We start from the raw sequence: 25,442 nt of genomic DNA on the forward strand, positions 1-25,442 counted from the left end.
TTAAAATCACCATCTTAACATGAGAAAAACGCTAAGAGTTTCATTTTTTGACCCTGAGTTTTCAATGAAGACTGCATGGAAATAGAGAGCATCTATTTTATGTATGGCCCCTGGAGCTATGTTTAAATAAAGAGGAAAATCTGTAGACTCTAAAGAGAAATGCTCCTAGTTACATTTATGGCATTAAATTATTTTCAAAATATCTGTTGTTAATTTATAATTATTTCTTACTACCTCCCCCACCCTAGTGGTTGCTAAAGCAAATCTTTCAGGATTAGCACTCCTTTCATGAACACACAATATACCTTATTTTATAACTTACCATTCATCAATACTTATAGTTATTCCTAACAACTCCAAATGAAATACAATACAGGCTATGTTTTGAAATTATCAGCATTAATTGTTCACTAATTATATAATTAAAACTTTTAAAGTTTTAGTTTACACGATTGATAAACACATGATTATTACCCTCTATAATGAAGAAAAAAGACAAAATAACTTTTCCTGGCTCTGATGAACATTTTTTATGTTCACTTCAATGAGAGGAACAGTTATTGTTCATGTATATACATACACACAATGCATATCCCAGAATTCCACCTGTGAGACTTTACCCTACAAAAAGTATGCAAAGATGAACCTAAGAGAATCACTGCCGTACTGTGTGACAGCGACCAGCTAACGAGTAAGGTGAGCGGAGGAGTGAAGGCGTATCAGAGCTAGAAATGTCCTTAGTTACCTAACGTGAGCCCATTGCTTTATGGATTAGTAAAACCATTTCCCAAAAGATGCAATCATTTCCCCAAGACCTCAAAGCCAGTGACGCAGCGCTGGAATGGAAGTGCAAGCACGCTCATGCAGCACGCATCAGTGCTGGTCCTGACAGGCGGCCTCTACCACAGAGGATCGAGCAGCAGAGAGGAAGGTGGAAGAAAGCCCGAGCAGCTTTCTAGCTTCCCTTTTGGAACAAGCTTTCACATCTTTGTCATCTAGTTTGTTTTCTAAAGTACAGGATTCCCAGAATAGATTTTTCATATCCAAATGCAAATAAAAGGGTCCAGAAAACGGCACCTCCAGGTGGAGCACAAATAGCTATTCAGACTACAAACTGTTGGTGATTTATCTACACAAGTCCTACAGCCGAGGGTAATATGGATTAATCACCTTAGACGCTAAATGTGAATAACACAAAAGCTTCACTACTTTCACATAGGTGATGTACCAAGTTCTGTTTTCTGCTGGGTCAAAGAGAGATAGATCACAGCTGCGCTGTTGTACATAAAATGAGAAGGGGAATCAACACCAGGTGTGGCATCGGAAAAGGCAAACGTTGAGGCAACTTGGATAATGAAAGAGATGATTTTCTTTGTGAATAGTTAGGCATGTCCTCACTGCTCCACATTTCAGGTAAAGGGGCTTCTCTACAAGAAATTCAGCGGACATTACCTATCTGTTAAGAAAGCGCAGATGAGGTTCTTCGCATGTTTAGAAATTTCTGCATCTTCAGGGAAACATAGCGAATTTTTATGATCCATAATTTTGCTGTAAGTTCCTACAAGTGAATCTGCATAAAATGGAGTGTCTCCTAAAATTCCAAGAAAGAAGACAATGAATGTATTAGAGAACCTAATATTTAAATATATTAAGTTTAAATTTGGCACATGCATGCAAGAATACCTGGTCTATAAGCTGGGAGCCTTTGTCAAAACACACAGACTCTCACAAAGAATGCAAGTTGTAACCATGCCACTGCTTCTTCCACCCATGAAAGCAAAATAAATCATTGCTAACTCACTCTAGAATTTGTTGGTTTAGTTTTTAAGGCATAAGAAAGGAAACAATTCACTAACTCAAGGAAGACGTCTGAGGGGATTCAGATCTGTCTGAGCCCTCCAGCCCTTCGCAGCATCCCAGCATCCACACCTGGGATCACTCTCAGGAGCTGCGCTGTCCAGTTCGGCAGCCATCAGCCACACGTGGCAATCTTAAGTTGAAATAAAATGAAAGACATATACAGCTCCCTAGTTACACACACAGTGTAATTTCAAGGACCCAGCGTGTTCAGGGCTGACCACACTGAGCAGCACACCTAGAAAGCGGTTCCACCACGGCCAACTGGACAGCACTGCTCCCTGGGGGAGGCCAGCTCTATTATGCCACACAGGAGAAATCAGCCCCAGAGAGGCTGCATGTGACTTGCCAATCATGGCAAACAGAGCTGGCGAAGAACCAGAACACTCGCCCAGGGCAGGCTTCCAGGAGAATGTTTGTGACAGACACTGAAACCAGTGTAAAGAAAACGCTCAAGGCACCACTTGGTCCAGGAATCATCTCCAGCCACAATGGCCCTGCCAGTGTGCCTGTATTGTAAGCAATTTTACGGCAAACCAAACTTGGCCACACCAGCCCCATCCCAAACTTCAACAGGGATATTCAATGTTTTCGAGAGAGGGGAGGGTGCTTTTGAATTCCAGACTTTTCTGGTGCCATCTTTAGTTTCAATAAAATCCTTTAAATGAAGCCCAGTGTTAACTAACCGGAGCAAGCACCCACCGTAGGCTCAGAGCACTACAAAGCACTGCCATCTGAAGACTTAAAGAGGGAGGGAGGGAGCAAAGGGGGAGGGGGAAGTATCATTACATTATTAGAATTATATCTATAAACTACAGTGAAGCTGTTTTCTTTATATTAATACCACATTAACATGAGACTTGATGGGAACTGTGTTGCAGTTATTATCATGTATTTACTGTGACCCCAAGCATATAATATTAATAAATTCCTTAAACTGAAAAATAATTCTAAATTCAGCCCTCAGAGTTGAGATCAGTAGCAGATTTAAATGGCCTCTTCACATGACCCAAATTTCCTCCTCCAAGGTACCTTACTTTCTAAATTGATGGAAGAGTCTAGGCAGGTAAGAGAATATGAGAGGTCTTCACAAAGTTCACGGAAAATGTATATTACGGAAAAACCATCCATCAATTTAAAAATGTTTTATATCAAAATAAACTTATTTTTTAAATTTTTTTTTTTGGACAGGCAGAGTTAGAGAGTGACAGAGACAGAGAGAAAGGTCTTCCTTCCGTTGGTTCACTACGCAAATGGCCACTGCACCAATCCGAAGCCAGGAGCCAGGTGCTTCCTCCTGATCTCCCACATGGGTGCAGGGCCCAAGCACTTGGGCCATCCTCCACTGCCCTCCCGGGCCACAGCAGAGAGCTGGACTGGAAAAGGAATGACCAGGACAGAATCCGGCGCCCCAACCGGGCGGAGGATTAGCCTAGTGAGCCGAGGTGCCAGCCATAAATAAATACATATTTTTAAAAACTAAAAGAGAAGGGGCCAGTGCCGTGGCTCACTTGGCTAATCCTCAGCCTGCGGCGCCCGCATCCCATATAGGCACAGGGTTCTAGTCCTGGCTGCTCCTCTTCCAGTCCAGCTCTCTGCTGTGGCCCAGGAGGGCAGTGGAGGATGGCCCAGGTGATTGGGCGCCTGCACCTGTGTGGGAGACCAGAAAGAAGCACCTGGCTCCTGGCTTCAGATCGGTGCAGAAATGGCCATAGCGGCCATTTGGGGGCTGAACCAATGGAAGGAAGACCTTTCTCTCTGTCTCTCTCTCACTGTCTAACTCTACCTGTCAAATAAGTTAAAAAAAAAAAAAAACTAAACTAAAAGAGAGAAAAAATGGAAAACCTTAGGAATGAAATCTATCATATAAAGAAAACTTCTGAAATGCTTAAGCTTTTCAAATTTTGATCTGGTCAAAGAAAAATAAATTATTAAATATGGCTCTGAGTTTTCTGAAACTGAAATATTATAAAACATATTTATCTTGATAATCAAATGGTTCATAACTATATTTATTATTCACTTAACTGGAATTACAAATATACACACAAGTAATAAGTAGAAGGAAAACAGTTTACAAAATCAAGTATGTAACATAATTACATAAACAAAAGGGTACTTTTAGTTCTCTATTACTATTGGAACAAATATTAACAGCCTTATATTTAAAATATTTACAAAAATACAATTACCAAGGAAACCTTAGAAGAAGCCCAATGAAGCTATAAACTTGCTTCATGTTCTAATAGTTTTTTTTTTTTAATTCAAAAAGCTCTACGAGAGAAATACTTCCTTGCAATACACCTTCAATTCCTTTGATAATCTCCTTACTCTACTCAATCACTGTGCCAGTATCAGGCTTGCCATTAATTTTCCAATTAACAATATGTCATACCAGACACTGCTAATTTAAGGTTACCAGAAATCCCAATTCTGCTCAAAGATGCAGGCAACTTCTTTACATTCTCAGATTCAGTGTTATGAGAAGGGTTTTGAAAAAAGGACAAGTTAAAATATTTACTCACCCACTAGCATCTCAAAAAGGAAAACACCCACAGACCACCAGTCACATTCCCGTCCATAGTAGCCATCACCCCCTTGTGACTTCAGGACCTCAGGGGATATGTAATCAGGTGTGCCAACTGCTGTATCACAATGTACCATGCCTGTCTGGGTAAACAGTGGAGATCAATGTAAAAACACACACGCCCATAGATGCAATTAATGCATTTATTTTCAGACACACAGCGATGACACAGTGCTTCTAACAGAACTTTGGTGTTGGTGCTGCTTTCGAATACAGGGGATAAGTGCATTATGAATTGCATAAAAATGTCTGGATTATGGGAGATCAGGGATACATTTTGAATTCATCAACAAAAGACAGAAAAGGCAGTAAACTCCAAGGAGACTATTACATTTAACAACATTTGCTTCTTTTTCTTATTTCTTACACTATGAAGTAGTCATAAGAGAAGTAAAAAATGTGGTCTTAAAACGTCTAAACTGGGGAAAAGCAAACAGTCATTAGAGAAAGGAAGCTTTAATATTTCCAGAAGAAACGGAAGAAATTAAGATGGCAAAAGGGTCTCCCATTTGGAAGCTGGATAATGAAATGGTTCCTACACTATCAAGAAAAATAGGAAATGGATCAAGTGTTTATTTTATTTTATTTTTTTATTTTTAGAGTGAAAGGTCTTCCTTCCGTTGGTTCACCCCCTAAATGGCCACTGCGCTGATCCGAAGCCAGGAGCCAGGTGCTTCTCCTGGTCTCCCATGCGGGTGCAGGGCCCAAGGACTTGGGCCATCCTCCACTGCCTTCCTGGGGCCACAGCAGAGAGCTGGCCTGGAAGAGGAGCAACTGGGACAGAACTGGCGCCTCAACCGGGACTAGAACCTGGGGTGCCGGCGCTGCAGGCGGAGGATTAGCCTAGTGAGCCGCGGCGCCGGCCAATAGATCAAGTGTTTAAATTACAATTTTGAAAGCTGGAAAGCTACACGGCCCTGCTACATGTCTGGAAATATGCAGCTGTGGCCTCAATATATTTCGTAAGGTCACAGAAAAATCCTTATTCATGCGTAGTTTCAGTGGCAAGTAAGGTAATTCCTACCTGATGATGATTTTGACAAGGACAAACCCGTCACAGCTGTGTGTATGTATGCATGTACATATGTGCGTGCTAGAACGCCAAACCACCACAGCAGTGCACCGCTACATAACATTCCTTCGCCTCAGGTTTGTCAGCCAGGCAGGAGTTTATAAATCAGCTTCAATACGTGCATCAAAATACTAACTATTATGACCAAGTTGGAAAAAGAAAGTCCTATATATTTTAAACATGGCTTCTGTAAATGTTTTCAAGTGCTGTAAAATGTGTTACGTTTAGGAGATTAATTTATTTATTTATTTATTTATTTTGCCCACCAAGGGAGATTTTTTTTTTTTTTGACAGGCAGAGTGGACAGTGAGAGAGAGACAGAGAGAAAAGTCTTCCTTTTGCCGTTGGTTCACCCTCCAATGGCCGCCGCGGTAGCGTGCTGCGGCCGGCGCACCGCGCTGATCCGATGGCAGGAGCCAGGTGCTTCTCCTGGTCTCCCATGGGGTGCAGGGCCCAAACACTTGGGCCATCCTGCACTGCACTCCCTGGCCACAGCAGAGAGCTGGCCTGGAAGAGGGGCAACCGGGACAGGATCGGTGCCCCGACCGGGACTAGAACCCGGTGTGCCAGCGCCGCAAGGCGGAGGATTAGCCTAGTGAGCTGCGGCGCCGGCCAGGAGATTAATTTAAAAAACAATCATCTTCAGCTGGCAAAACTAACTCAACGATTTCATTTCATATTCTTGAGTATACAGCAAATAGGGAATAGAAATATCTATAGTTTGAATATAAGTTAAAAATATATCTTATGAAAACAACTAAACAAGCCATAGATTTTGTGTGGATCACTATGTAGGATAAAAGATAAATCACGGAGCTTGCACTGTCGAAGTGGGTGGGCTGCAGTCTGTGATGCTGGTATCCCATACATGAGTGCTAGTTCAAGTCCCAACTGCTCTGTTAATGCATCTGGAAAAGCAGCAGATGATGGCCCAAGGACCTGGGCCCCAGACACCCATGTGGGAGTTAAGGATGGAGTTCTAGGTCCCCAGCTTTGGTATGGCCAAGCCCCAGCTATTATTGCAGCTATTTGAGGAGTAAACCAGCAAGTCAAAGAGATCTCCTCTCTCTCCCCACCCTCTTTTCGAATAAATAAATATTAAATAAATTTTAAAAAAAGATAAACATATTATCTGACTTAGAAAGGCAGAACAGGCTGGTGCCGTGGCTCAACAAGCTAATCCTCCGCCTAGCGGCGCCGGCACACCAGGTTCTAGTCCCGGTCGGGGCGCCGGATTCTGTCCCGGTTGCCCCTCTTCCAGGCCAGCTCTCTGCTGTGGCCCGGGAGGGCAGTGGAGGATGGCCCAATGCTTGGGCCCTGCACCCCATGGGAGACCAGGAGAAGCACCTGGCTCCTGCCTTCGGATCAGCGTGGTGCGCCAGCCGCAGCGGCCATTGGAGGGTGAACTAATGGCAAAGGAAGACCTTTCTCTCTGTCTCTCTCTCTCTCACTGTCCACTCTGCCTGCTCCCCCCCCCCCCAAAAAAAAAGGCAGAACATACAATTAGTTTTTATCATGAACTATCTAATAGTTTACACTTTCTTGGGGGGAAAAAATTGAGAGACTTACAAGTGTAAAGGAAATATTTTTGTTTCTTATGTATCCACAAAATTGAGGCTTTCTTTTTGTTTGTTTTAAAGTGAGTCTTGTGAGAGTTAAGAGCAAAAATCTTACTGGACACACATACAAAATACAACTGAAGGAAAAATTATTCAGTACTCAAAGGTTCCAAGGAAGGACAGGACAGGACAAGGGGCGAGAAAGAACCCCACACAGTTCACAGGCCGTCAAGGACAGAGGAGGTGGTTTCGAAGGGCGTGGTGGTGTACGACCGCTACACGAGGCATGTGCAGCAAGTGTGGAGAAGGCCACATGAACCACATGTGAAAGTCCCCCAGCTGGCAGGGTAAGCTGGATACCAGTTTCAATAACCACGGCAGAGTGAATACTTTGGAGGGACTAGAGATTTGTTTAACAGGTAAGCGATCTGAACCGCACTCTCCTTACAGAAAATTAATGTGCTGGATACAATTTTTAAATTAGTATTTTGAAGGTTTTAAAATAAACATTTCAAAAAGATTTTTAAAAATAGTCTTATCGAGACTTCTCAAATTACATAAATATGGAACCCACATTTATGCCACACATTTGATCTAGCTTAAAAGAAATATGGGAAGAATAAATCAGAAACTAGGGGCGGCACAGTGGCACACTAGGTTAATCCTCCATCTGAGGCGCCTGCATTCCATATGGCCGCAGGTTCTAGTCCCGGTTGCTCCTCTTCCAGTTCAGCTCTCTGCTGTGGCCCGGGAGGGCAATGGAGGATGGCCCAAGTGCTTGGGCCCTGCACCCGCATGGGAGACCAGGAGGAAGCGCCTGGCTCCGGACTGGTATAGCTCCACCCATGGCGGCCACTTGGGGGGTGAACCAATGGAAGGAAGACCTCTCTCTCTCTCTCCCTCTCCCTCTCTCCCTCTCTCTCACTGTCTGTAACTCTGTCAAATAAACAAAAATATTAAAAAAAAAAAAAAGAGTAACTCAGAAACTAAAGGGACTGTTCTACTGTGGGGCAGGGGGCAGGTGGGCAAAGTTGGGAAAAAGCAGCACTGGGAATGGTGCAGAAGGAAGAATGGGCAGACAGTGTGCAGAGTCCCCACTCTTCAACCCAGAGAAAGCGCCCATCGCCAACAAATGCCCTGAGTAAAACACAAAGAGAAACAAAGCCGTTTTATAAATCAATACCATAACCACACTGGAAAGGGTAGAAAGAATTAACCCAAATAATTTTTTTTTTTTTTTTTGACAGGCAGAGTGGACAGTGAGAGAGAGACAGAGAGAAAGGTCTTCCTTTTTGCCGTTGGTTCACCCTCCAATGGCCGCTGCGGTAGGCGCGCTGCGGCCGGCGCACCGCGCTGATCCGATGGCAGGAGCCAGGTGCTTCTCCTGGTCTCCCATGGGGTACAGGGCCCAAGCACTTGGGCCATCCTCCACTGCACTCCCTGGCCACAGCAGAGAGCTGGCCTGGAAGAGGGGCAACCGGGACAGGATCGGCGCCCCGACCGGGACTAGAACCCGGTGTGCCGGCGCCGCAAGGCGGAGGATTAGCCTAGTGAGTCGCGGCGCCGGCCAGAATTAACCCAAATAATTATGGGAAGCAGTATTTTAACAGGATAATGTAAAACTAAAACAAAAAGAATACAACAATAATATATTAACACATCTGTTAACACAGGGGTACAGACTGACAATGATGGAATAATGATGAGAGTCAGGCTTTTTACCATCCAAGAAGAAAATTCAAAAAAAGGAATATACTTGAATGAGCTTTTCAAGAAATCTGAATGAGCAAAAACTTGAGTGAACCCTGTGGTGTCAGGACTTGAACCAGAGGTTTCAGTATGAACTCATGGTATTTAATACACTATATAAACAAACAAAGTCCAACGTCAAGCTGGACGGCATGTGTATTAGTGAAGTGGCACATACAGCATACAAACACGGCTGTGCCCTGAGCTGCAGTGCGCTGCAGGGGCCATGCGCTCATCTCGCTCCCAGATACTCTTGTGAAGTCCTGCCCTCTGACGGAAGGAATCAGAACTCCGGGAGAAGCGGCAGATGCCAGGACTTGGAGAAAACACCGTGTAGTGTCAAAAACCAAGGGACAAGTTGAAGACACAGGAGCCTAGCTACGGAGCCTTCACAAGAGAGGAAACTTTGGACTGAGCTTCAGAGGATGACCAAGAATTTGCCAGGAAGACTACCAAACAGCATATATGAAGGCCAGGAATCACAAAGTCTCATATGGAGCCGACGCTGTGTGTAGCAGGTACAGCTGCCCCTGCAGTGCCAGCATCCCATATGGGCGCCAGTTCAAGTCTTGGCTGCCCCACTTCCAATCCAGCTCTCTGCTATGGCCTGGGAAAGCAGTGGAAGATGATTCAAGTGCTTGGACCCGTGCACCCATGTGGGAGACCTGGGAGAAGCTCTAGGCTCCTGGGTTCGGATCGGTGCAGCTCTGGCTATTGCAACCATTTGGGATGAACCAGCAGAAGGAAGACCTCTCTCTCTGCCTCTGCCTCTGCCTCTCCATAACTCTACTTTCAAACAAATAAGTAAATCTTTTAAAAAAAACCCACACACCTATATTATATAAATTAATGTCACCTATAGAAGGGATAAGAGCATACACAATTTACCAGTTTGTTTTATAAACATTACAGGCTCAATTTAACCAAATGGTTACATGAAAAATCTAATGATCTACCTATCTTCAGGTAATGTAAATTCTGAATGTGTATTGTGCCTTAAAAGGCAGAAAAAGTTGCTATGAGATGCATAACAGGCAAGGGATGAAACCAACATATCTAGTTAAGGCAAGTTATTTTAAATAGTTCTCAGTTGTCTCTGAGACACTTTTAGATGTTAGTAAACCACAATGTGACTCTCACATTCATATAAGCTTATGTTTTTTGAGAAAAAATTTGCAACATTCAGCAAACTGTATAAGCCACAATTTACCAACGATACAATTGGATGAAATATCATTGACCTTAACTGTGATAATAAAAATTATTTTAGTCCTTGTTTTAACTTTATTGTTATATTTTGTTTTTGCCTTTATCCATGGCATTATGTTTTACAAGGAGTCAGGACAGCGGCAACATGATTCAAGCATCTTTGCGTAACAGGCAGGGGATTAGCAGACCACAGATACGGTAGGCTTTGTGGCCACATAGGATCTCTGTCACAATTTTTTCTTTATTAAAATAATCCTCTAAAAACATGTGAATCAGCCGTAGTACATAAGCTACACAAAACCAAGCTACAGGGCAGGACTGGGCCCTAGATTCTCATTTGCCAATTCTGTCTGCAGAGGAAGAATGGAGCTGTGCACATTTGTAAAGGCATTGGTGTAGCCATCATACTGAAGCCAGCATGATCAAACAAATTTATAGTAATATACTATGAATATACTATTCATAGTAACTACTACTACAAAATGATAAACTCAATAAACTCTTCTGTTCTTCAAATAACTGTCACCATTATTAGTGTCACTTGAGAAAAACAGAGGCTTGAGGTGAAACAATCAACATTTTCGAAGCTCAGTATTTCAAAAATAATCAACTACATAAAAATCAAGGAGTTCTACTTTAATTTTAACTCATCAAATAGTGCACAGATGAGTAGTGGATGGGAAGGTACCCGCAGCATCTGTGGAATCACGACCTATGTTACACAAGAGATGCAGGTACTCCAAGAAGAAGCAGTTTAAAACAGGTAAAAAGAGACAACAGGTGGTGACAAAAGAGGAAGACTGGCAAGGACAGGAAGAGAGGTGTGTCATCATTAGTATAGATAAACACAATCTTAAAACATACTACTGTACACCAACTGGGTTGGCAACACTTAGAGAGCTGAACAACAGGAAGGGTCATTGATGTTCTAGGGACACGGAGTCCTGCTGAGAAGAGGTTCTAAACATGGACAACCACTCTGGAAATGAGGTGACTCCTGCCCCCGACCCAGCAGGCTGAGTTCTAGGTTCACACGTAAACTGTCAGGATACACACAGGACATGCGTGAGGATGTGAAAGACAGTATTATTGGTAGCAGGGAGTTGGAGGTGACCTAGAAATCCAACATCAGGGAATAACAATAAGGTAAATTGATAGATATTATGGAATACTAAGCAGCAGTAATAAACAATGAACTTGGGGCGCCGGATTCTGTCCCAGTTGCCCCTCTTCCAGGCCAGCTCTCTGCTGTGGCCCGGGAGTGCAGTGGAGGATGGCCCAAGTGCTTGGGCCCTGCACCCACATGGGAGACCAGGAGAAGCACCTGGCTCCTGCCATCGGATCAGCGTGGTACGCCGGCCGCAGCACGCCGGCTGCGGCGGCCATTGGAGGGTGAACCAATGGCAAAAGGAAGACCTTTCTCTCTGTCTCTCTCTGTCCACTCTGCCTGTCCAAAAAAAAAGCAATGAACTAATTTACATTTATCAGAGACAGATATGAAAACAATACTAATAGACAAAAGTGAAAAAAATGACACATATTCTTTATTAAACCAACAGTATACATGCTATACAAATACTCTGCAAAGGCAAGTGTAAACGCATTGACTGGCTGACGGTTAGAGAGAATGAGAAAGAAACTGAAAGGAGGAAACATACAACACAGATGGGACCTGACTGTAGGCCACTCATGACAATAAACTGAACAGGGAGCACAACTATCTTTTATTAAGAAATAGTTGGCAAGGCCGGCGCCGCGGCTCACTAGGCTAATCCCCCGCCTTGCGGTGCCGGCACACTGGGTCCTAGTCCCAGGCGGGGCACCATTCCTGTCCCGGTTGCCCCTCTTCCAGGCCAGCTCTCTGCTGTGGCCAGGGAGTGCAGTGGAGGATGGCCCAAGTGCTTGGGCCCTGTACCCCATGGGAGACCAGGAGAAGCACCTGGCTCCTGCCATCGGATCAGCGCGGTGCGCCGGCCGCAGCGCGCTACCGCGGCGGCCATTGGAGGGTGAACCAACGGCAAAAGGAAGACCTTTCTCTCTCTCTCTCTCACTGTCCACTCTGCCTGTCAAAAAAAAAGAAAAAAAGAAAAAAAGAAAAAAGAAATAGTTGGCAAAATTAGTTAAGGCAAAGAAAAATAGGTCTAAGATACTGCAATAGACGATTTTAGTATCCGCTTACATACTTGTAAAATTATTTTATAGGTAATCACATTCTGTCCTGTTCCCCATATTCTCACACACTCTACCTTTCTTTCTTTAACCACCATTACTCCACTTAAAAATATGTGATTTATTAATCTGCTCCCCACCTCACTCTAAAAGTTTGTTTACTTATAATCAGAACACACATACAGAAATGCAGCACACAAACATCACACAGTATATACACAACACATAGAAGTTTAGGATTCAATAAGAAAATGACTTTGTGAAGGAGGTACCCTTCTCCGAAGGGAGGAGAGAACTTCCACTTTGACTATGACCCTATCGGAATAAGATCAAAGTCAGCGAACTCTAAAGGCTTCTATAGCCCTGGCAACTCATGACTAGAGCCTAGGGAGATTACTGACGCCATGAACAGGAGTGTCAAATTGTTAAATCAGCAACAGGAGTCACTGTGTACTTACACCCCATGTGGGATCTGTCCCTAATGTGTCGTCTAAAGCCAAGTGATGCTATAACTAGTACTGAAACAGTATTTTTATACTTTGCGTTTCTGTGTGGGCACAAACTGATGAGGTCTTTACTAATTATATACTGAAGTGATCTTCTGTATATAAAGAGAATTGGAAATGAAAAAAAAAAAAAACAACCTGGTGTTAAAATGGAAATGGCATAGAAAATTAATTAATTTTAAAAAAATTATGTAGGATCTCTGTCTTTAATGTGCTGTACATTGCTATTTAATGCTATAATTAGTAATCCAATGGTAGTTTTTTCACTTTATGTTGCTATATGGGCAAAATGTTGAAATCTTTACCTAATATATACTAAACTGATCTGTATACAAAGAGAATTGAAAATGAATCTTTACATGAATGGAAGGGGAAAGGGAGCGAGAAAGGGGAGGGTTGCGGGCGGGAGGGAAGTTATGGGAGGGGGGAAGCCATTGTAACCCATAAGCTATACTTTGGAAATTTATATTCATTAAATAAAAGTTTAATAAAAAAAAAAAGAAAAGAAAATGACTTTGTATTTAATTATCATTACAGATAACTTTCACCATTCATTATTTCATATTTTAATATACGGAATAACAGTAAGAGGCAGCTGTAGGAACAAGTACTCTACAACAGGGTGCAGAACATAGTAACAGACCCTACTGAAAAGAACAAAAAGTAAAGAGATGTTGCATTTTAGCTGAGTAGACCAAGAAAACACACACACACACACACACACACACCCTAGCTGATTAAAGTAACCCACAAGTTCTGAATAAGTGAGAACATTATGGATATTAAAAGAGTGACCAGTCAGGTTAAGAATAACACGTCAGGGGCTGTGCTGTGGCGCAGTGGGTAAAGCTGCCACCTGAAGCACCAGCATCCCTTAAGGCACGGGTTCAAGTCCAGGCTGCTCCACTTTCCATCAGCTCCCTGCTAACACATCTGGGAAAGCGGTGGAAGATGCCCCAAGTGCTTGAGACCCTCCACCCACGAGGGAGACCAGGAAGAAGCTCCTGGATCCTGGTTTTGATTGGGCTCAGCTCTAGCCGTTGCAGCCCTCTGGGGAGTGAACCAGTAGATGGAAGAGCTCCCTCTCTCTCTCTGTCTCTCCCTCTCTGTAACTCTTTCAAATAAATAAATAAATCTTGGCCGGCGCCGTGGCTTAACAGGCTAATCCTCCACCTTAAGGCGCCGGCACACCGGGTTCTAGTCCCGGTTGGGGCGCCAGATTCTATCCTGGTTGCCCCTCTTCCAGGCCAGCTCTCTGATATGGCCCGGGAAGGCAGTGGAGGATGGCCCAAGTCCTTGGGCCCTGCACCTGCATGGGAGACCAGGAGAAGCACCTGGCTCCTGCCTTCGGATCAGCAAGATGCGCCGGCCGCAGCGGCCATTGGAGGGTGAACCTGCGGCAAAGGAAGACCTTTCTCTCTGTCTCTCTCCCTCACTATCCACTCTGTCAAAAAATAAATAAATAAATAAATAAATCTTGAAAAAAAATGAACATGTCAAACTTTCTAGATGAAGTAAAATCTAATCTGAGTATGAAAGAAGATAGATTGCTGATAACAATGAACTAAACGTCACACAAGTGGTATGAATAAATTAAGATAAAGAAAAAAGAAAATTAACTCAAATTAATGTCCTGATCATATAACTGACAAGAACTATATTACCTACATAAGCATATTGGAAGGTTATGAAAAACCATACAAAAGATGATCCAATCTGCTGTCAATACACACTGCTATCAAGTAAAATTCACAAGTCATAACATTTAACATAGACAAGTAATCTTCTAGATCCAACAAGAGAATACAAAGGGAATAAAATACGACCCCTTGCCACGCAGCATTACTGCTAGGAATTACAGTACACTTAGAGAAAAAAGGACAAAACAAATTTTGCAAACAAAACAAATCAATATGAGAATAAGTATAAGGTTAATACTACTGAACCCATCGATCATAGTATGTATGAACTGTTCAACAGGTAAAGTGAACGACAGATGATGTCCCCAACTGATTCTACATGGTTGACACAGGGAGGGTGGGTAGGAGGCAGCAGCATAAGCTGCGTTCCTCACCTCCTCTTCTAAAAGAAAAATACAAAACTGCAACAGTGGTACAGGCACCTTGATTTTAGATTGTGCCCTGTAGTTTCAAAAAGATCATAATATACTTGAAACAGTGTTGATTGCTAACAAATGCTGTCAGATTCCTTGAGGAAAATAACTAAGACAGCCAAGTTCTTATTTCTCTAGGGCTCATTAACGAAGCACTCCACAGCTTGATGAATGATCAGCAAAGGAAATGTCTTCATTTGGTTGTATCTTATCTGAGTCACTACACAACGAAAATTAATTTATCTTTATTCAAAACTATAAAGTCTTGATCTATTTCATTTTTGTTTCTGAAAAACTAGCATTCTTTTTTTACTTGCTTACTTCATCCATCTTCATACACGTGCCGAAATCTGCCAATTTGAGATGTCCCTGTTTATCCAAGAGCATGTTGTCAGGCTTCACGTCCCGGTGGATCAGGCCCATGGAGTGTATCGCGTCCAGAGCAAGCACAACCTCAGCAGTATAAAACTTGGCCCACTTCTCAGGCACATCATAATTACTCATAAGGTTTACAAGGTCTCCACCAGGCATGTATTCCATTACCATGTACAGATACCTATCATCCTGAAAGGCACAGAAGAGCTGGAAAACAAAAGGAAAAATTGTTTTTTAAAAAAGCAAAAACCCAAAACCATAAACAGAACAAAATCAAAAAACTATCATTACTATTGAATAAGACAAGATATTTTATAATCAAATCATAGTCAAAAATATAAAATCTTGTATTTTAAAACTGGAAAGGTTGAATGGAAAAAGCACCAAAAAAAATTTTATATGGGAACCTTCTTTAACCTTACCATCAAAATATATAAACAAATATTTTTCCCTCATGGAAAACATAATACAAGATACTAAAAAGTAAAAAAAAAAAAAAAAAAAAAAAAAAAAAGGAAAGAAAAAATTCACTACCTTAAAAAAATAGCTTTCTAAAACTAAATGACTACACAGAACTCGTAACAGAAAAGAAGCCAAGAAGCAGTTCAGAAAAATCTAAATGATACTAGCCTCAATGAATACAGGGAGAAATAAGCCCCATGCCAATTGACAGAATGAGTACTTGGTAGCCACATTTGGAACAGAGCCAACTCCTATCCCCTTTTCCATCCTCTTACAGCAAGTGGAACTGCTACCTGTATTCAGACTACATCACTGGTATCGGACCAGAGAAATCAGACACCAACCCAGGATGCTACTTGCCCCAAGAGAGACAGAGAAACCACAACCAAATAATAAGTTCCACCCCTCCTAGGAGTAAGCAATGCAAACCATATGTAAACATGGAAAGATAGAGAAAAAAAACAAAAAACAAAAAACTAAGAACCAACAGTTGAGATAACCACCATCATAAGCACAAATCAATTCAAGAAACAAAATTAAATTATACTCATGGAAATGATTAAGAGGGGGCCGGCGCTGTGGCCTAGCGGGTAAAGCTGCCTCCTGCAGTGCCGGCATCTCACATGGGCGCTGGTTCAAGACCTGGTTGCTCTACTTCCGATCCAGCTCTCTACTATGGCCTGGGAAAGCAGTAGAAGATGGCCCAAGTCTTTGAGCCCCTGCACCTGTGTGGGAGTCCCAGAGGAAGCTCCTGGCTCCGGATTGGCAAAGCTCTGGCCGTTAAGGCCAATTGGGGAGTCAACAGATGGAAGACCCCTCTCTCTCTGCTTCCCCTTCTCTCTGTGTAACTTTGACTTTCAAATAAATAAATAGATAAATAGATAAATAAATAAATAGATAAATAAAAGAAATGCTTAAGAGGAAAACTGAGGACGGTTTTAAATATACAAAATCAGTATCTACCAAAGGGTAAGGTATTACACCAATTAAACAAACCTTCATTCTAAGAATGAAATACATGTGTGATGATAGAAGAACTAGTTACAGTGCTAGAAATGGGAGGCAAAAGAACTTTCTCTGGGAGCCAGCATTGTGGCATGGTGGGTTAGGCCACAGCCCGCAACACTGGCATCCAACCCAGCTCCCTGCTACTGTGCCAGGAAAGCAGCAGAAGATGGCCCAAATGCTTGTGCCCCTGCACCCAGATGGGAAACCTGGAATGAACTCCTGGCTCCTGGCTTCAGTCTGACCCAGCCCTGGCAGTTGTGGCCATTTGGGAGTGAACCAGCAGATGGAAGGTCTCTCCCTGTTTCTGCTTGTCTCTAACTATGCTTTTCAAATAAAGAAAATATTTTTTTTAGAAAAAGTCAAAGCGAAAGTGTTTAGGTATGTATTTTCATGATGAAATGCTGCCCACAATGCATGGTAGCAAGAAGGGGGAACAAGGGCAGAGCCAGAACCTGAACCTGGGCAGTCCCAGTATGAGATGCAGGCACCTCAAGTAGTGTCTTAACCACAATGCCAAATTATATCGCATAATTTATATATAAGGAAAATGGAAAGTACTATTTCCACAAGAGAATAATAACAACAAATTATGGAAGCATTCACATAATTAAATACCGAATTAAAATATAAGAGTTGAGGTTCGGAAAACTGTTCAAAATAATCCACTGAAACTGATTATGGGCATAACCTATAACTATTAATTTCACTTCAAGAAAACTCATTAAAAGTGCGAACATATGACCAAACTATGACAGACTGTCCCTAGTAGCATTATTCACAATAGCCAAAAATTAGAAACCACCCAAATGTCCATTACGTGTATAATGAACAAAATATGATATACCCCTGCCACAGATTATTCAGCCATAATAAGGAAGGAAGCGTAGCACATAATAAAACATGGAAGAATGTAGACATCATCATCCTAAGTGAAAGGTGTCTCATCTATATGACCTGTCTACAACAGGCAAATCTGTAGAGACAGAAGGAGATCAGCAGTTGACAGGGACTGGGCTAAGGGAGGACTGAGGAGTAGTTGCTGAATGGCTGATGGGTTTTGGAGGTGATAAAAATGTTCTAAAATTAGGTAGTGGTGATGGTTGCACAAATCTGTGGATGTATTAAAATCACTGAAACAATAAAAATAAGTCTATTACTTTTCTTAAAAAGTTAAACATTTCATATACAGAAATCTAAATATAATAAATGGCACGTCCTTTATCAAGTCAGATAAACGTGAAGATCAGGGCTACATCTGAATCACTTTCAACTGTATTGTACCGAAATCTCTATTTCAACTGTTGTTTTTGTTTCTCAGCTACTTAATAGTGCCAACTTATAAAATGATCAACTAGAAACAACAATGAATCTACTACTATGAAAGTTAATTTAAACCTAATACTGGAAAAATATTTTTTAATTTTTTTAAAGATTTCTTTATTTATTCAAAAGGCAGTGTTAAAGAGGCAGAGAGAAAGATCCTTCCATTCTCTGGTTCACTCCCCAAATGGCTGCAATGGCCAGAGCTAAGCTGATCCGAAGCCACGAGCTTCTTCTGGGTCTCCTACATGGGTGCAGGGGCCCAAGCACTTGGGCCATCTTCCACTGCTTTCCTAGGCGCTGGCAGAGAGCTCAATCAGAAATGGAGCAGCTGGGACTTGAACCAGCGCCCATAGGGGATTCTGGTGCTGCAGGTGAAGGCTTAGCCCACTATGCCACAGCGCCAGGCCCAATACATCTTTAATCAAGTAAAACAGCATGGTATACTACTGCTACAAAAATTTTAATTTTAACTGCACACATCAGAATTTCTTTTTTTTTAAAGACTTATTTATTTGAAAGTCAGAGGTTACACAGAGAGAGGAGAATCAGAGAGAGAGAGAAAGAGAGATATCTTTCATCCGGTGGTTCACTCCCCAGATGGCCACAAGGTCGGAGCTGTGCCGATCCGAAGCCAGGAGCCAGGAGCTTCTTCCGGTTCTCCCACTTGGGTGCAGGAGCCCAAGGACTTGGCCATCTTCTACTGCTTTCCCAGGCCATAGCAGAGAGCTGGATTGGAAGTGGAGCAGCCGGGTCTCAAACTGGTCCCCATATGGGATGCCGGTGCTTCAGGCCAGGGTGTTAACTTGCTGAGCCACAGCACCAGCCCCGTATCAGAATTTCTATTCACTGGCTACATAAAATAATGGTGGGGAGACTGAGGTACAACCTCATAAGAAAAGCAATTGTAATGAGCTTTTAAATGACATAAATATTAATACGGCAATTTGTTAACCTCCAAGTTGCTTTTTAAAGCAGGGCATCAAATTCTTATATTACTTAAACATCCTAAACATTCATTGGTATATAACATAATCTTAATCTTATTCATGACTCTTGGTCAAAAATGTTTGTAGACTTAAATACTAGTATTTAAAAATCTTGATATTAAAATAATCTAAAGCAGCAAAACTGGTAAGAGATATATAATTGAGGAGATAACATAGACCCATAAATTTCTTAATCCATAGCCAAAAAAGTAGTAGAATTAGGAATATTAATAATGTCTCACATTATAGGTAATATATGAGACTGTAGAAGAATTTTTAAAGTGTTTATTGTAGGAAGTTTTTTTTTTTTTTTTTCACAGACAGGTTAATCAATGTAATAAACCTTTCTCTTTTTTTTATTTATTTGAAAGGCAGAGTTGCAGAGAGAGGGAGAGGGAGGGGGAGAGGGAAAGGGGGAAAGGGAGAGAGAGAGAGATCTTCCATCTGCCGGTTCACTCCCCAGATGGCCACAAAGCCCAGAGCTGGAACGATCCGAAACTAGGAGCCTCTTCTAGGTCTCTCATGTGGTGCAGGTGCTCCAGTACTTGAGCCATCTTCCACTGCTTTCCCATACATGTTAGTAGGGAGCTGGAACAGAAGTAGGGCAGCCAGGACTTGAACCGGTGCCCTATGGGATGTCAGGTCCGCAGACAGTGGCTTAACCTGCTACACCATGTGCCGGTCCCAGTAACATAAACTAACAATATCAGTATGTATACATCCTTGTGAATGATTAAAAGAATTTACTGTGTTCCTACTATGTAATCATTAGAAAATGTGGGCCGGAAGCAACGATATACTAGCGATAAACCAATTCTTTTAAAAGAATTAAAAAAGAGAAAGTTGTAGTAATATTTGCATTCATACAATTTAAGTAATGACTACATGTCCTGTGTATGTGAATATACTGTTTAAGAACAATAAACAAGCATTCTGAATTAGAGCTTATAAAAATAACTGCATTACGACTGTGTGAATGAGGCACAGAACTCTGGCACACAAAATCAACTCTTGTGACTAATAAGCACTTACGGAAAAAGGAATTGAGCTTACGAAAGTTAATGTGCTTACCTGAACCACCCAGGGACTGTTGGCAAAGGCCATAATATCTCTTTCTTCCCAAAAAAAAGCAGAATCTGATCTTTTTATCATTTCAAACTTACTAAGAAGCTTCATGGCATAAACCTTCTGTGATGCTTTATGACGAACCTGTTGATATTTTAAAAACATAAAAGTTATTACTACTGTAATTTGTATGAAATATACAATGCCTAGGTTCAATATACAACTATCTCAGCCAAAGACAGCTAACTTCATTAACCTTCATTCCCGTGTGTACATTAACCAATCAGAAGTAGGGATTTGCCAGGGAAATAACGATTCCTGCATCTCTCATCGGAGTGCTTGGGTTTGTTATCCTCCCCTGGCACTGGACTCCAGCTTCCCGACAGTGCAGACCCTGGAAGGCAGTGCTGATGACTCCGCAAGCTGGGTCTCTGCCACTCAGATGAAACCCTGACTGAGTTCCAGGATCCTGGTTTCAGGCTGGCTGATGCAGCCTAGCCCAACCCAGACCAGCTCACTGTGAGCATTCGGGGAATTAACCAGCAGGCTAGAGACTGTCTGTCTCTCCCTCCAGCTGGCTCTCAAATAAATACGCAAATTTAAAAATCTATATATTGTTAAGATATAACCTTATAAGATATGTCTAATGGGAAAAATTTAAGTAGTCTGAAATGTCAAGGGATACCTATGATTTTAAGTCACTCATTTCTTCCTAGGGACCTCATCTAACGATTATTTTTTGAAAAAAGACAAAACTAACTACCAACATTATGGTTATTTGCGCAACTCCATCTATCCCCATTAGACTGAAAATTCCATAAAGGCTACAACCGTGTCTATTTTTGGCCATCATTTTAATTCCCAGAACATAGCAAACTGTTTACCAAAGAGCTAATAAATATTTAATGGATGATTATAATAGTTAGCATTTATTGGATAACTAATAGTAGTAACAACTGCTAACATTTATACTTACCCTAACAGGATAAGTATAAACAGAAACTCCTAAGTTCACCCTTGTATTTATTTCTCCCTCAGTCTTCCCTGCAGCTTCATGCTCCCAAATACTCTGGCTAAAAAAAAAAAAACTCTGGCAACTCTTCTCTTAAACAGCACACCCAATTTATCAGCAAATCATGTCAGAACCCAACCATTTCTAACTCCACTGCTATCACCCTGGTCTGCCCTCCTTCATTCCAATGATCAGCAAGAGCCTCAACAACGCTCCCTGCCTTCACTCTCACCTACCTCCATCTAGTGGTAATTCTAACACAGAAACCACTTCAGTCAGTCTGCTTAAAACCCCCCAAAAGCTTCCCACTGCACAGCTGATGTCCTGCTCCTTCTGCCTAGAACTACTTCCTCCAGCTGGCTCCAGCTCACACTTCAAATCCCTACTTAATGCTGCCTTCTCAGAAAGCCTGCTCTGACTTTGATTTCATTTATTTATGGAGAGGTCGAGTTACAGACAGTGAGAGGAAGAGACAAAGAGAAAGGTCTTCCATCCGTTGGTTCACTCCCTAAATGGCTGCTATGGCCAGAACTGTGCCGATCTAAAGCCAGGAGCCAAGAGCTTCTTCCCGGACTCCTACGCGGGTGAAGGGGTCCAAGGCCTTGGGCCGTCTTCTACTGCTTTCCCAGGCCATAGTAGAGAGCTGGGTTGGAAGAAGAGCAGCCTAGACTAGAACAGGCGCCCATATTGGATGCCAGTGCCACAGGTGGCATCTGATTCTTTTTTAAACTTATTTTATCAACTATATCTCAGAACTAGAATTTAAATCCAACAAATGCAAGGATTTTCCCATTTTGTCCACTGTTTAATTCCTAGTACCTAGTATAATACCTGGCATATAATAACCTTTCAATAAATATTTGCTGAAAAAGAGCCCAGAAGTTAATATACATACATACAGCCAACTGATTTATGACAAAGGTGCTCAGACCATACAGTGGAGCCAGGATACTCTCTTCAACAATGGTGCTAGCAAAACTGTGTGTGTGTATGTAGAAGAATTAAATTAGATCTGTACCTTTCACCATACACAAAAATCAACTCAAGATGGATCAAAGATCTAAATTTAAGACCTGAGACTATAAAACTGCTGGACAAAAACGTAGGGGAAACATGCCAAGACACTGATGTAGGGGACAACTTCTTGGACAAGACCCCCAAAGCACAGGCAACAAAAGCAAAACTAAACAAATGGGGCTATATCAAACTCAGAAGCTTTTGCACAGCAGAGAAAATGCCCAATAGAGTGGAGAGACATCCAACAGAATGGGAAAAATTGTTTGCAAACTACTTATCTGACAAAGGATATCCTTAATATATCAGTAACTTAAAAAACTCAACAAAACAACCACCAATCCAGTGGAGAAATGGGCAAAGGACTTCAACAGATAGTTCTCAAAAGAAGAAATACAAATGGCCAACAAACAAATGCAAAAATGTTCACCAACACCAACCATCAAATCAATGGTGTTGGAAATCAAAACCACACTGAGACATCACCTCACCCCTGTCAGAATGGCTAAAATTCAACACACAGAGAGTAACAAATGCTAAGCAGGATACAGACAAAGGGGAACACTTATACACCGTTGGTGGGAATGTAAATTAGTACAGCCACAATGGAAAACCATTTGGAGATTTCTTAAAAAAAAACTAGAAATAGAGTTGCCATATGATCCAGCAATCCCACTACTGAGTTTATACCCAAAAAACTTGGATACAATGTACCTACACCACCATATTCATAGCAGCACTGTTCTGTGAACAGCCAAAATTTGGAATCAACCAAGGTGTCCATAATCAGATGAATAGATAGAGGAAAATGTGATATATAGATATATATATATATATATATGTCACAATGGAATAATGGAATATTATTTAGCTATAAAAAAGAATGAAATTCTGCCAACTGCAGCAAAACAGACAAAGCTGGAGGCCATCATGTTGAGTGAAATAAGCTGGACCCAGAAAGACAAATACTGCAGGTTCTCCCCTGTATATGGGAGCTAAAAGTCAGAAAACAATAAAGAAGAAGAAAGAAATGTCTGTGTATCAGTAGTGCTACAAATACAGTTTTGTAAAACTCTGTTTTATGACTTGGTTAAACCAATAGTTAAGAATGTTATACTAGGGGCCAGCGCTGTGGCGTACTGGGCTAAACTTCCACCTGCATCGCCAGCATCTCATACGGGCAACAACCGGTTCTAGTCCTGGCTGCTCCTCTTCTGATCCAGTTCTCTGCTATGGCCTGAGAAAGCAGTGGAGGATGGCTCAAGTTCTTGGGCCCCTGCACCCTCACGGGAGACCTGGAGGAGGCTCCTGGCTTCAGACTGGGGCAGCTCCGGCCATTGCGGCCATCTGGGGAGTGAACCAGTCGTTGGAAGACCTTTCCTCTGTGCCTCTGTCTCTCTCTCTCTCTGTAACTGTACCTCTCAAAGAGTTCATTAAAAAAAATCTTCAAAAAAAAGTTATACTAGTACAGTTTTAATGATCTGTGATTACTTTAAAATTTACTGTATCTGGGTAGAATGGTCATTTTTCCATTCAATTATTGTTTATAGCTGTTGTCAGTATTCCCACTAAACTAGGGTCTTTTTGCTTTTTACTTGTTTCTTTTTATTTTATTTTATTTTTGACAGGCACAGTGGACAGTGAGAGAGAGAGAGACAGAGAGAAAGGTCTTCCTTTGCCATTGGATCACCCTCCAATGGCCGCCGAGGCCGGCGCAAAGCGCTGATCCGAAGGCAGGAGCCAGGTGCTTCTCCTGGTCTCCCATGCGGGTGCAGGGCCCAAGCACTTGGGCCATCCTCCACTGCACTCCCGGGCCACAGAGAGAGCTGGACTGGAAGAGAGGCAACCGGGACAGATTCCGGCACCCCGACCGGGACTAGAACCCAGTGTGCCGGCGCCGCAGGCAGAGGATTAGCCTATTGAGCCGTGGAGCCGGCTGCTTTTTACTTGTTAAACTTCCTATTTGGTGAAGGATTAAACCATTTTTCTGTAATATAATTTTAAAATATGTTGTCTCAAAAACTGAAAAAAAAAAAAAAAAGAGAGAGAGAGAAGGAAAGAGGGTAGGGGGTAGAGAGGGAGGAGGAAGTGCCACTGTGTTCTCAGAATTGTATCTGCAGATCACACTGAATCTGTTAAAAACTAATTAAAATTAAAATACAAGGCCGGTGCCACGGCTCACTAGGCTATTACTCCGCCTTGCGGCACCGGCACATGGGGTTCTAGTCCCAGTCGGGGCACCGGATTCTGTCCCAGTTGCCCCTCTTCCAGGCCAGCTCTCTGCTATGGCCCGGGAAGGCAGTGGAGGATGGCCCAAGTCCTTGGGCCCTGCACCCGCATGGGAGACCAGGAGAAGCACCTGGCTCCTGGCCTTGGATCAGCGCGGTGCACAGGGCGCAGCGGCCATTGGAGGGTGAACCAATGGTAAAAAGATGACCTTTCTCTCTGTCTCTCTCTCTCACTGTCCACTCTGCCTACCCCCTCCGCCTTGCGGCGCCGGCACACCGGGTTCTAGTCCCGGTCGGGGCACCGATCCTGTCCCGGTTGCCCCTCTTCCAGGCCAGCTCTCTGCTGTGGCCAGGGAGTACAGTGGAGGATGGCCCAAGTCCTTGGGCCCTGCACCCCATGGGAGACCAGGAGAAGCATCTGGCTCCTGCCATCGGATCAGTGCGGTGCGCCGGCCACAGCGCGCCAACCGCGGCGGCCATTGGAGGGTGAATCAACAGCAAAAAAAAAAGGAAGACCTTTCTCTCTATCTCTCTCACTGTCCACTCTGCCTGTCAAAAAAAAAAAAAAAAAATTAAAATAGAAAAACATTTTAAGATTTGCTGAAAAACTGAATGTAATTCACACCTAGTATGTGCTAGACACTTTCCATGTCTTTAAATTTTTATTCATTTTTTTTATTGCATTTGAAAGGAAGAGACAGATTTGGTCTACTGTCCAAATGCCCACAATGGCCAGGACTGGATAGGTCAAAGCCAGGAGCCCAGAAGTTGGGTGGCAGGGACCCAAGTCTTTGAAGGCATAACCTGCTGCCTCCCCAGGGTGTGCATTACCTGGAAGTTCATTCAGAAGTGGAGGAGCTAAGGCTTAATTCAGCACTCCATAAGGGAACGTGGGTGACCTAACTACTATGCCCAATGGCACCCCTCCTCCCAGCGGGTGACAGCAGCAACGCATTGTATGCTTTGGTACATGTATTATCTTAGTTGAGCTTCACCACAGACCCATGTCATATTATTTCCCTGTTAATGGACAATGTGAGGAATAGAAGTTAACTTGCCTCAGTAGATACTCGGTAGAACCAGGATGTAGAGATAGTCGACATTAAAACGTATGGATATCATATGTGTCTACATATGTCATCCCACAA

The 25,442-nt window shown here is 42.5% G+C and overlaps 1 protein-coding gene across 1 annotated transcript in view; it reads right to left on the bottom strand.

Annotated features, from left to right (window-relative positions):
- ROCK2 (Rho associated coiled-coil containing protein kinase 2) overlaps window positions 1-25,442 on the bottom strand; it is a 147,936-nt gene that overhangs the window by 37,483 nt on the left and 85,011 nt on the right. Inside the window, exons 4-7 of the mRNA XM_062208963.1 lie at window positions 20,047-20,184; window positions 15,143-15,403; window positions 4,383-4,527; window positions 1,453-1,591 (exon numbers count right to left, since the gene is read on the bottom strand). Of these exons, the coding sequence (XP_062064947.1) occupies window positions 1,453-1,591; window positions 4,383-4,527; window positions 15,143-15,403; window positions 20,047-20,184 (683 nt within the window). The remainder of the gene's footprint in view (window positions 1-1,452; window positions 1,592-4,382; window positions 4,528-15,142; window positions 15,404-20,046; window positions 20,185-25,442) is intronic.

Source organism: Lepus europaeus, chromosome 13 (assembly GCF_033115175.1).
Source record: "Lepus europaeus isolate LE1 chromosome 13, mLepTim1.pri, whole genome shotgun sequence".
Classification (NCBI taxonomy): Eukaryota; Metazoa; Chordata; class Mammalia; order Lagomorpha; family Leporidae; genus Lepus; species Lepus europaeus.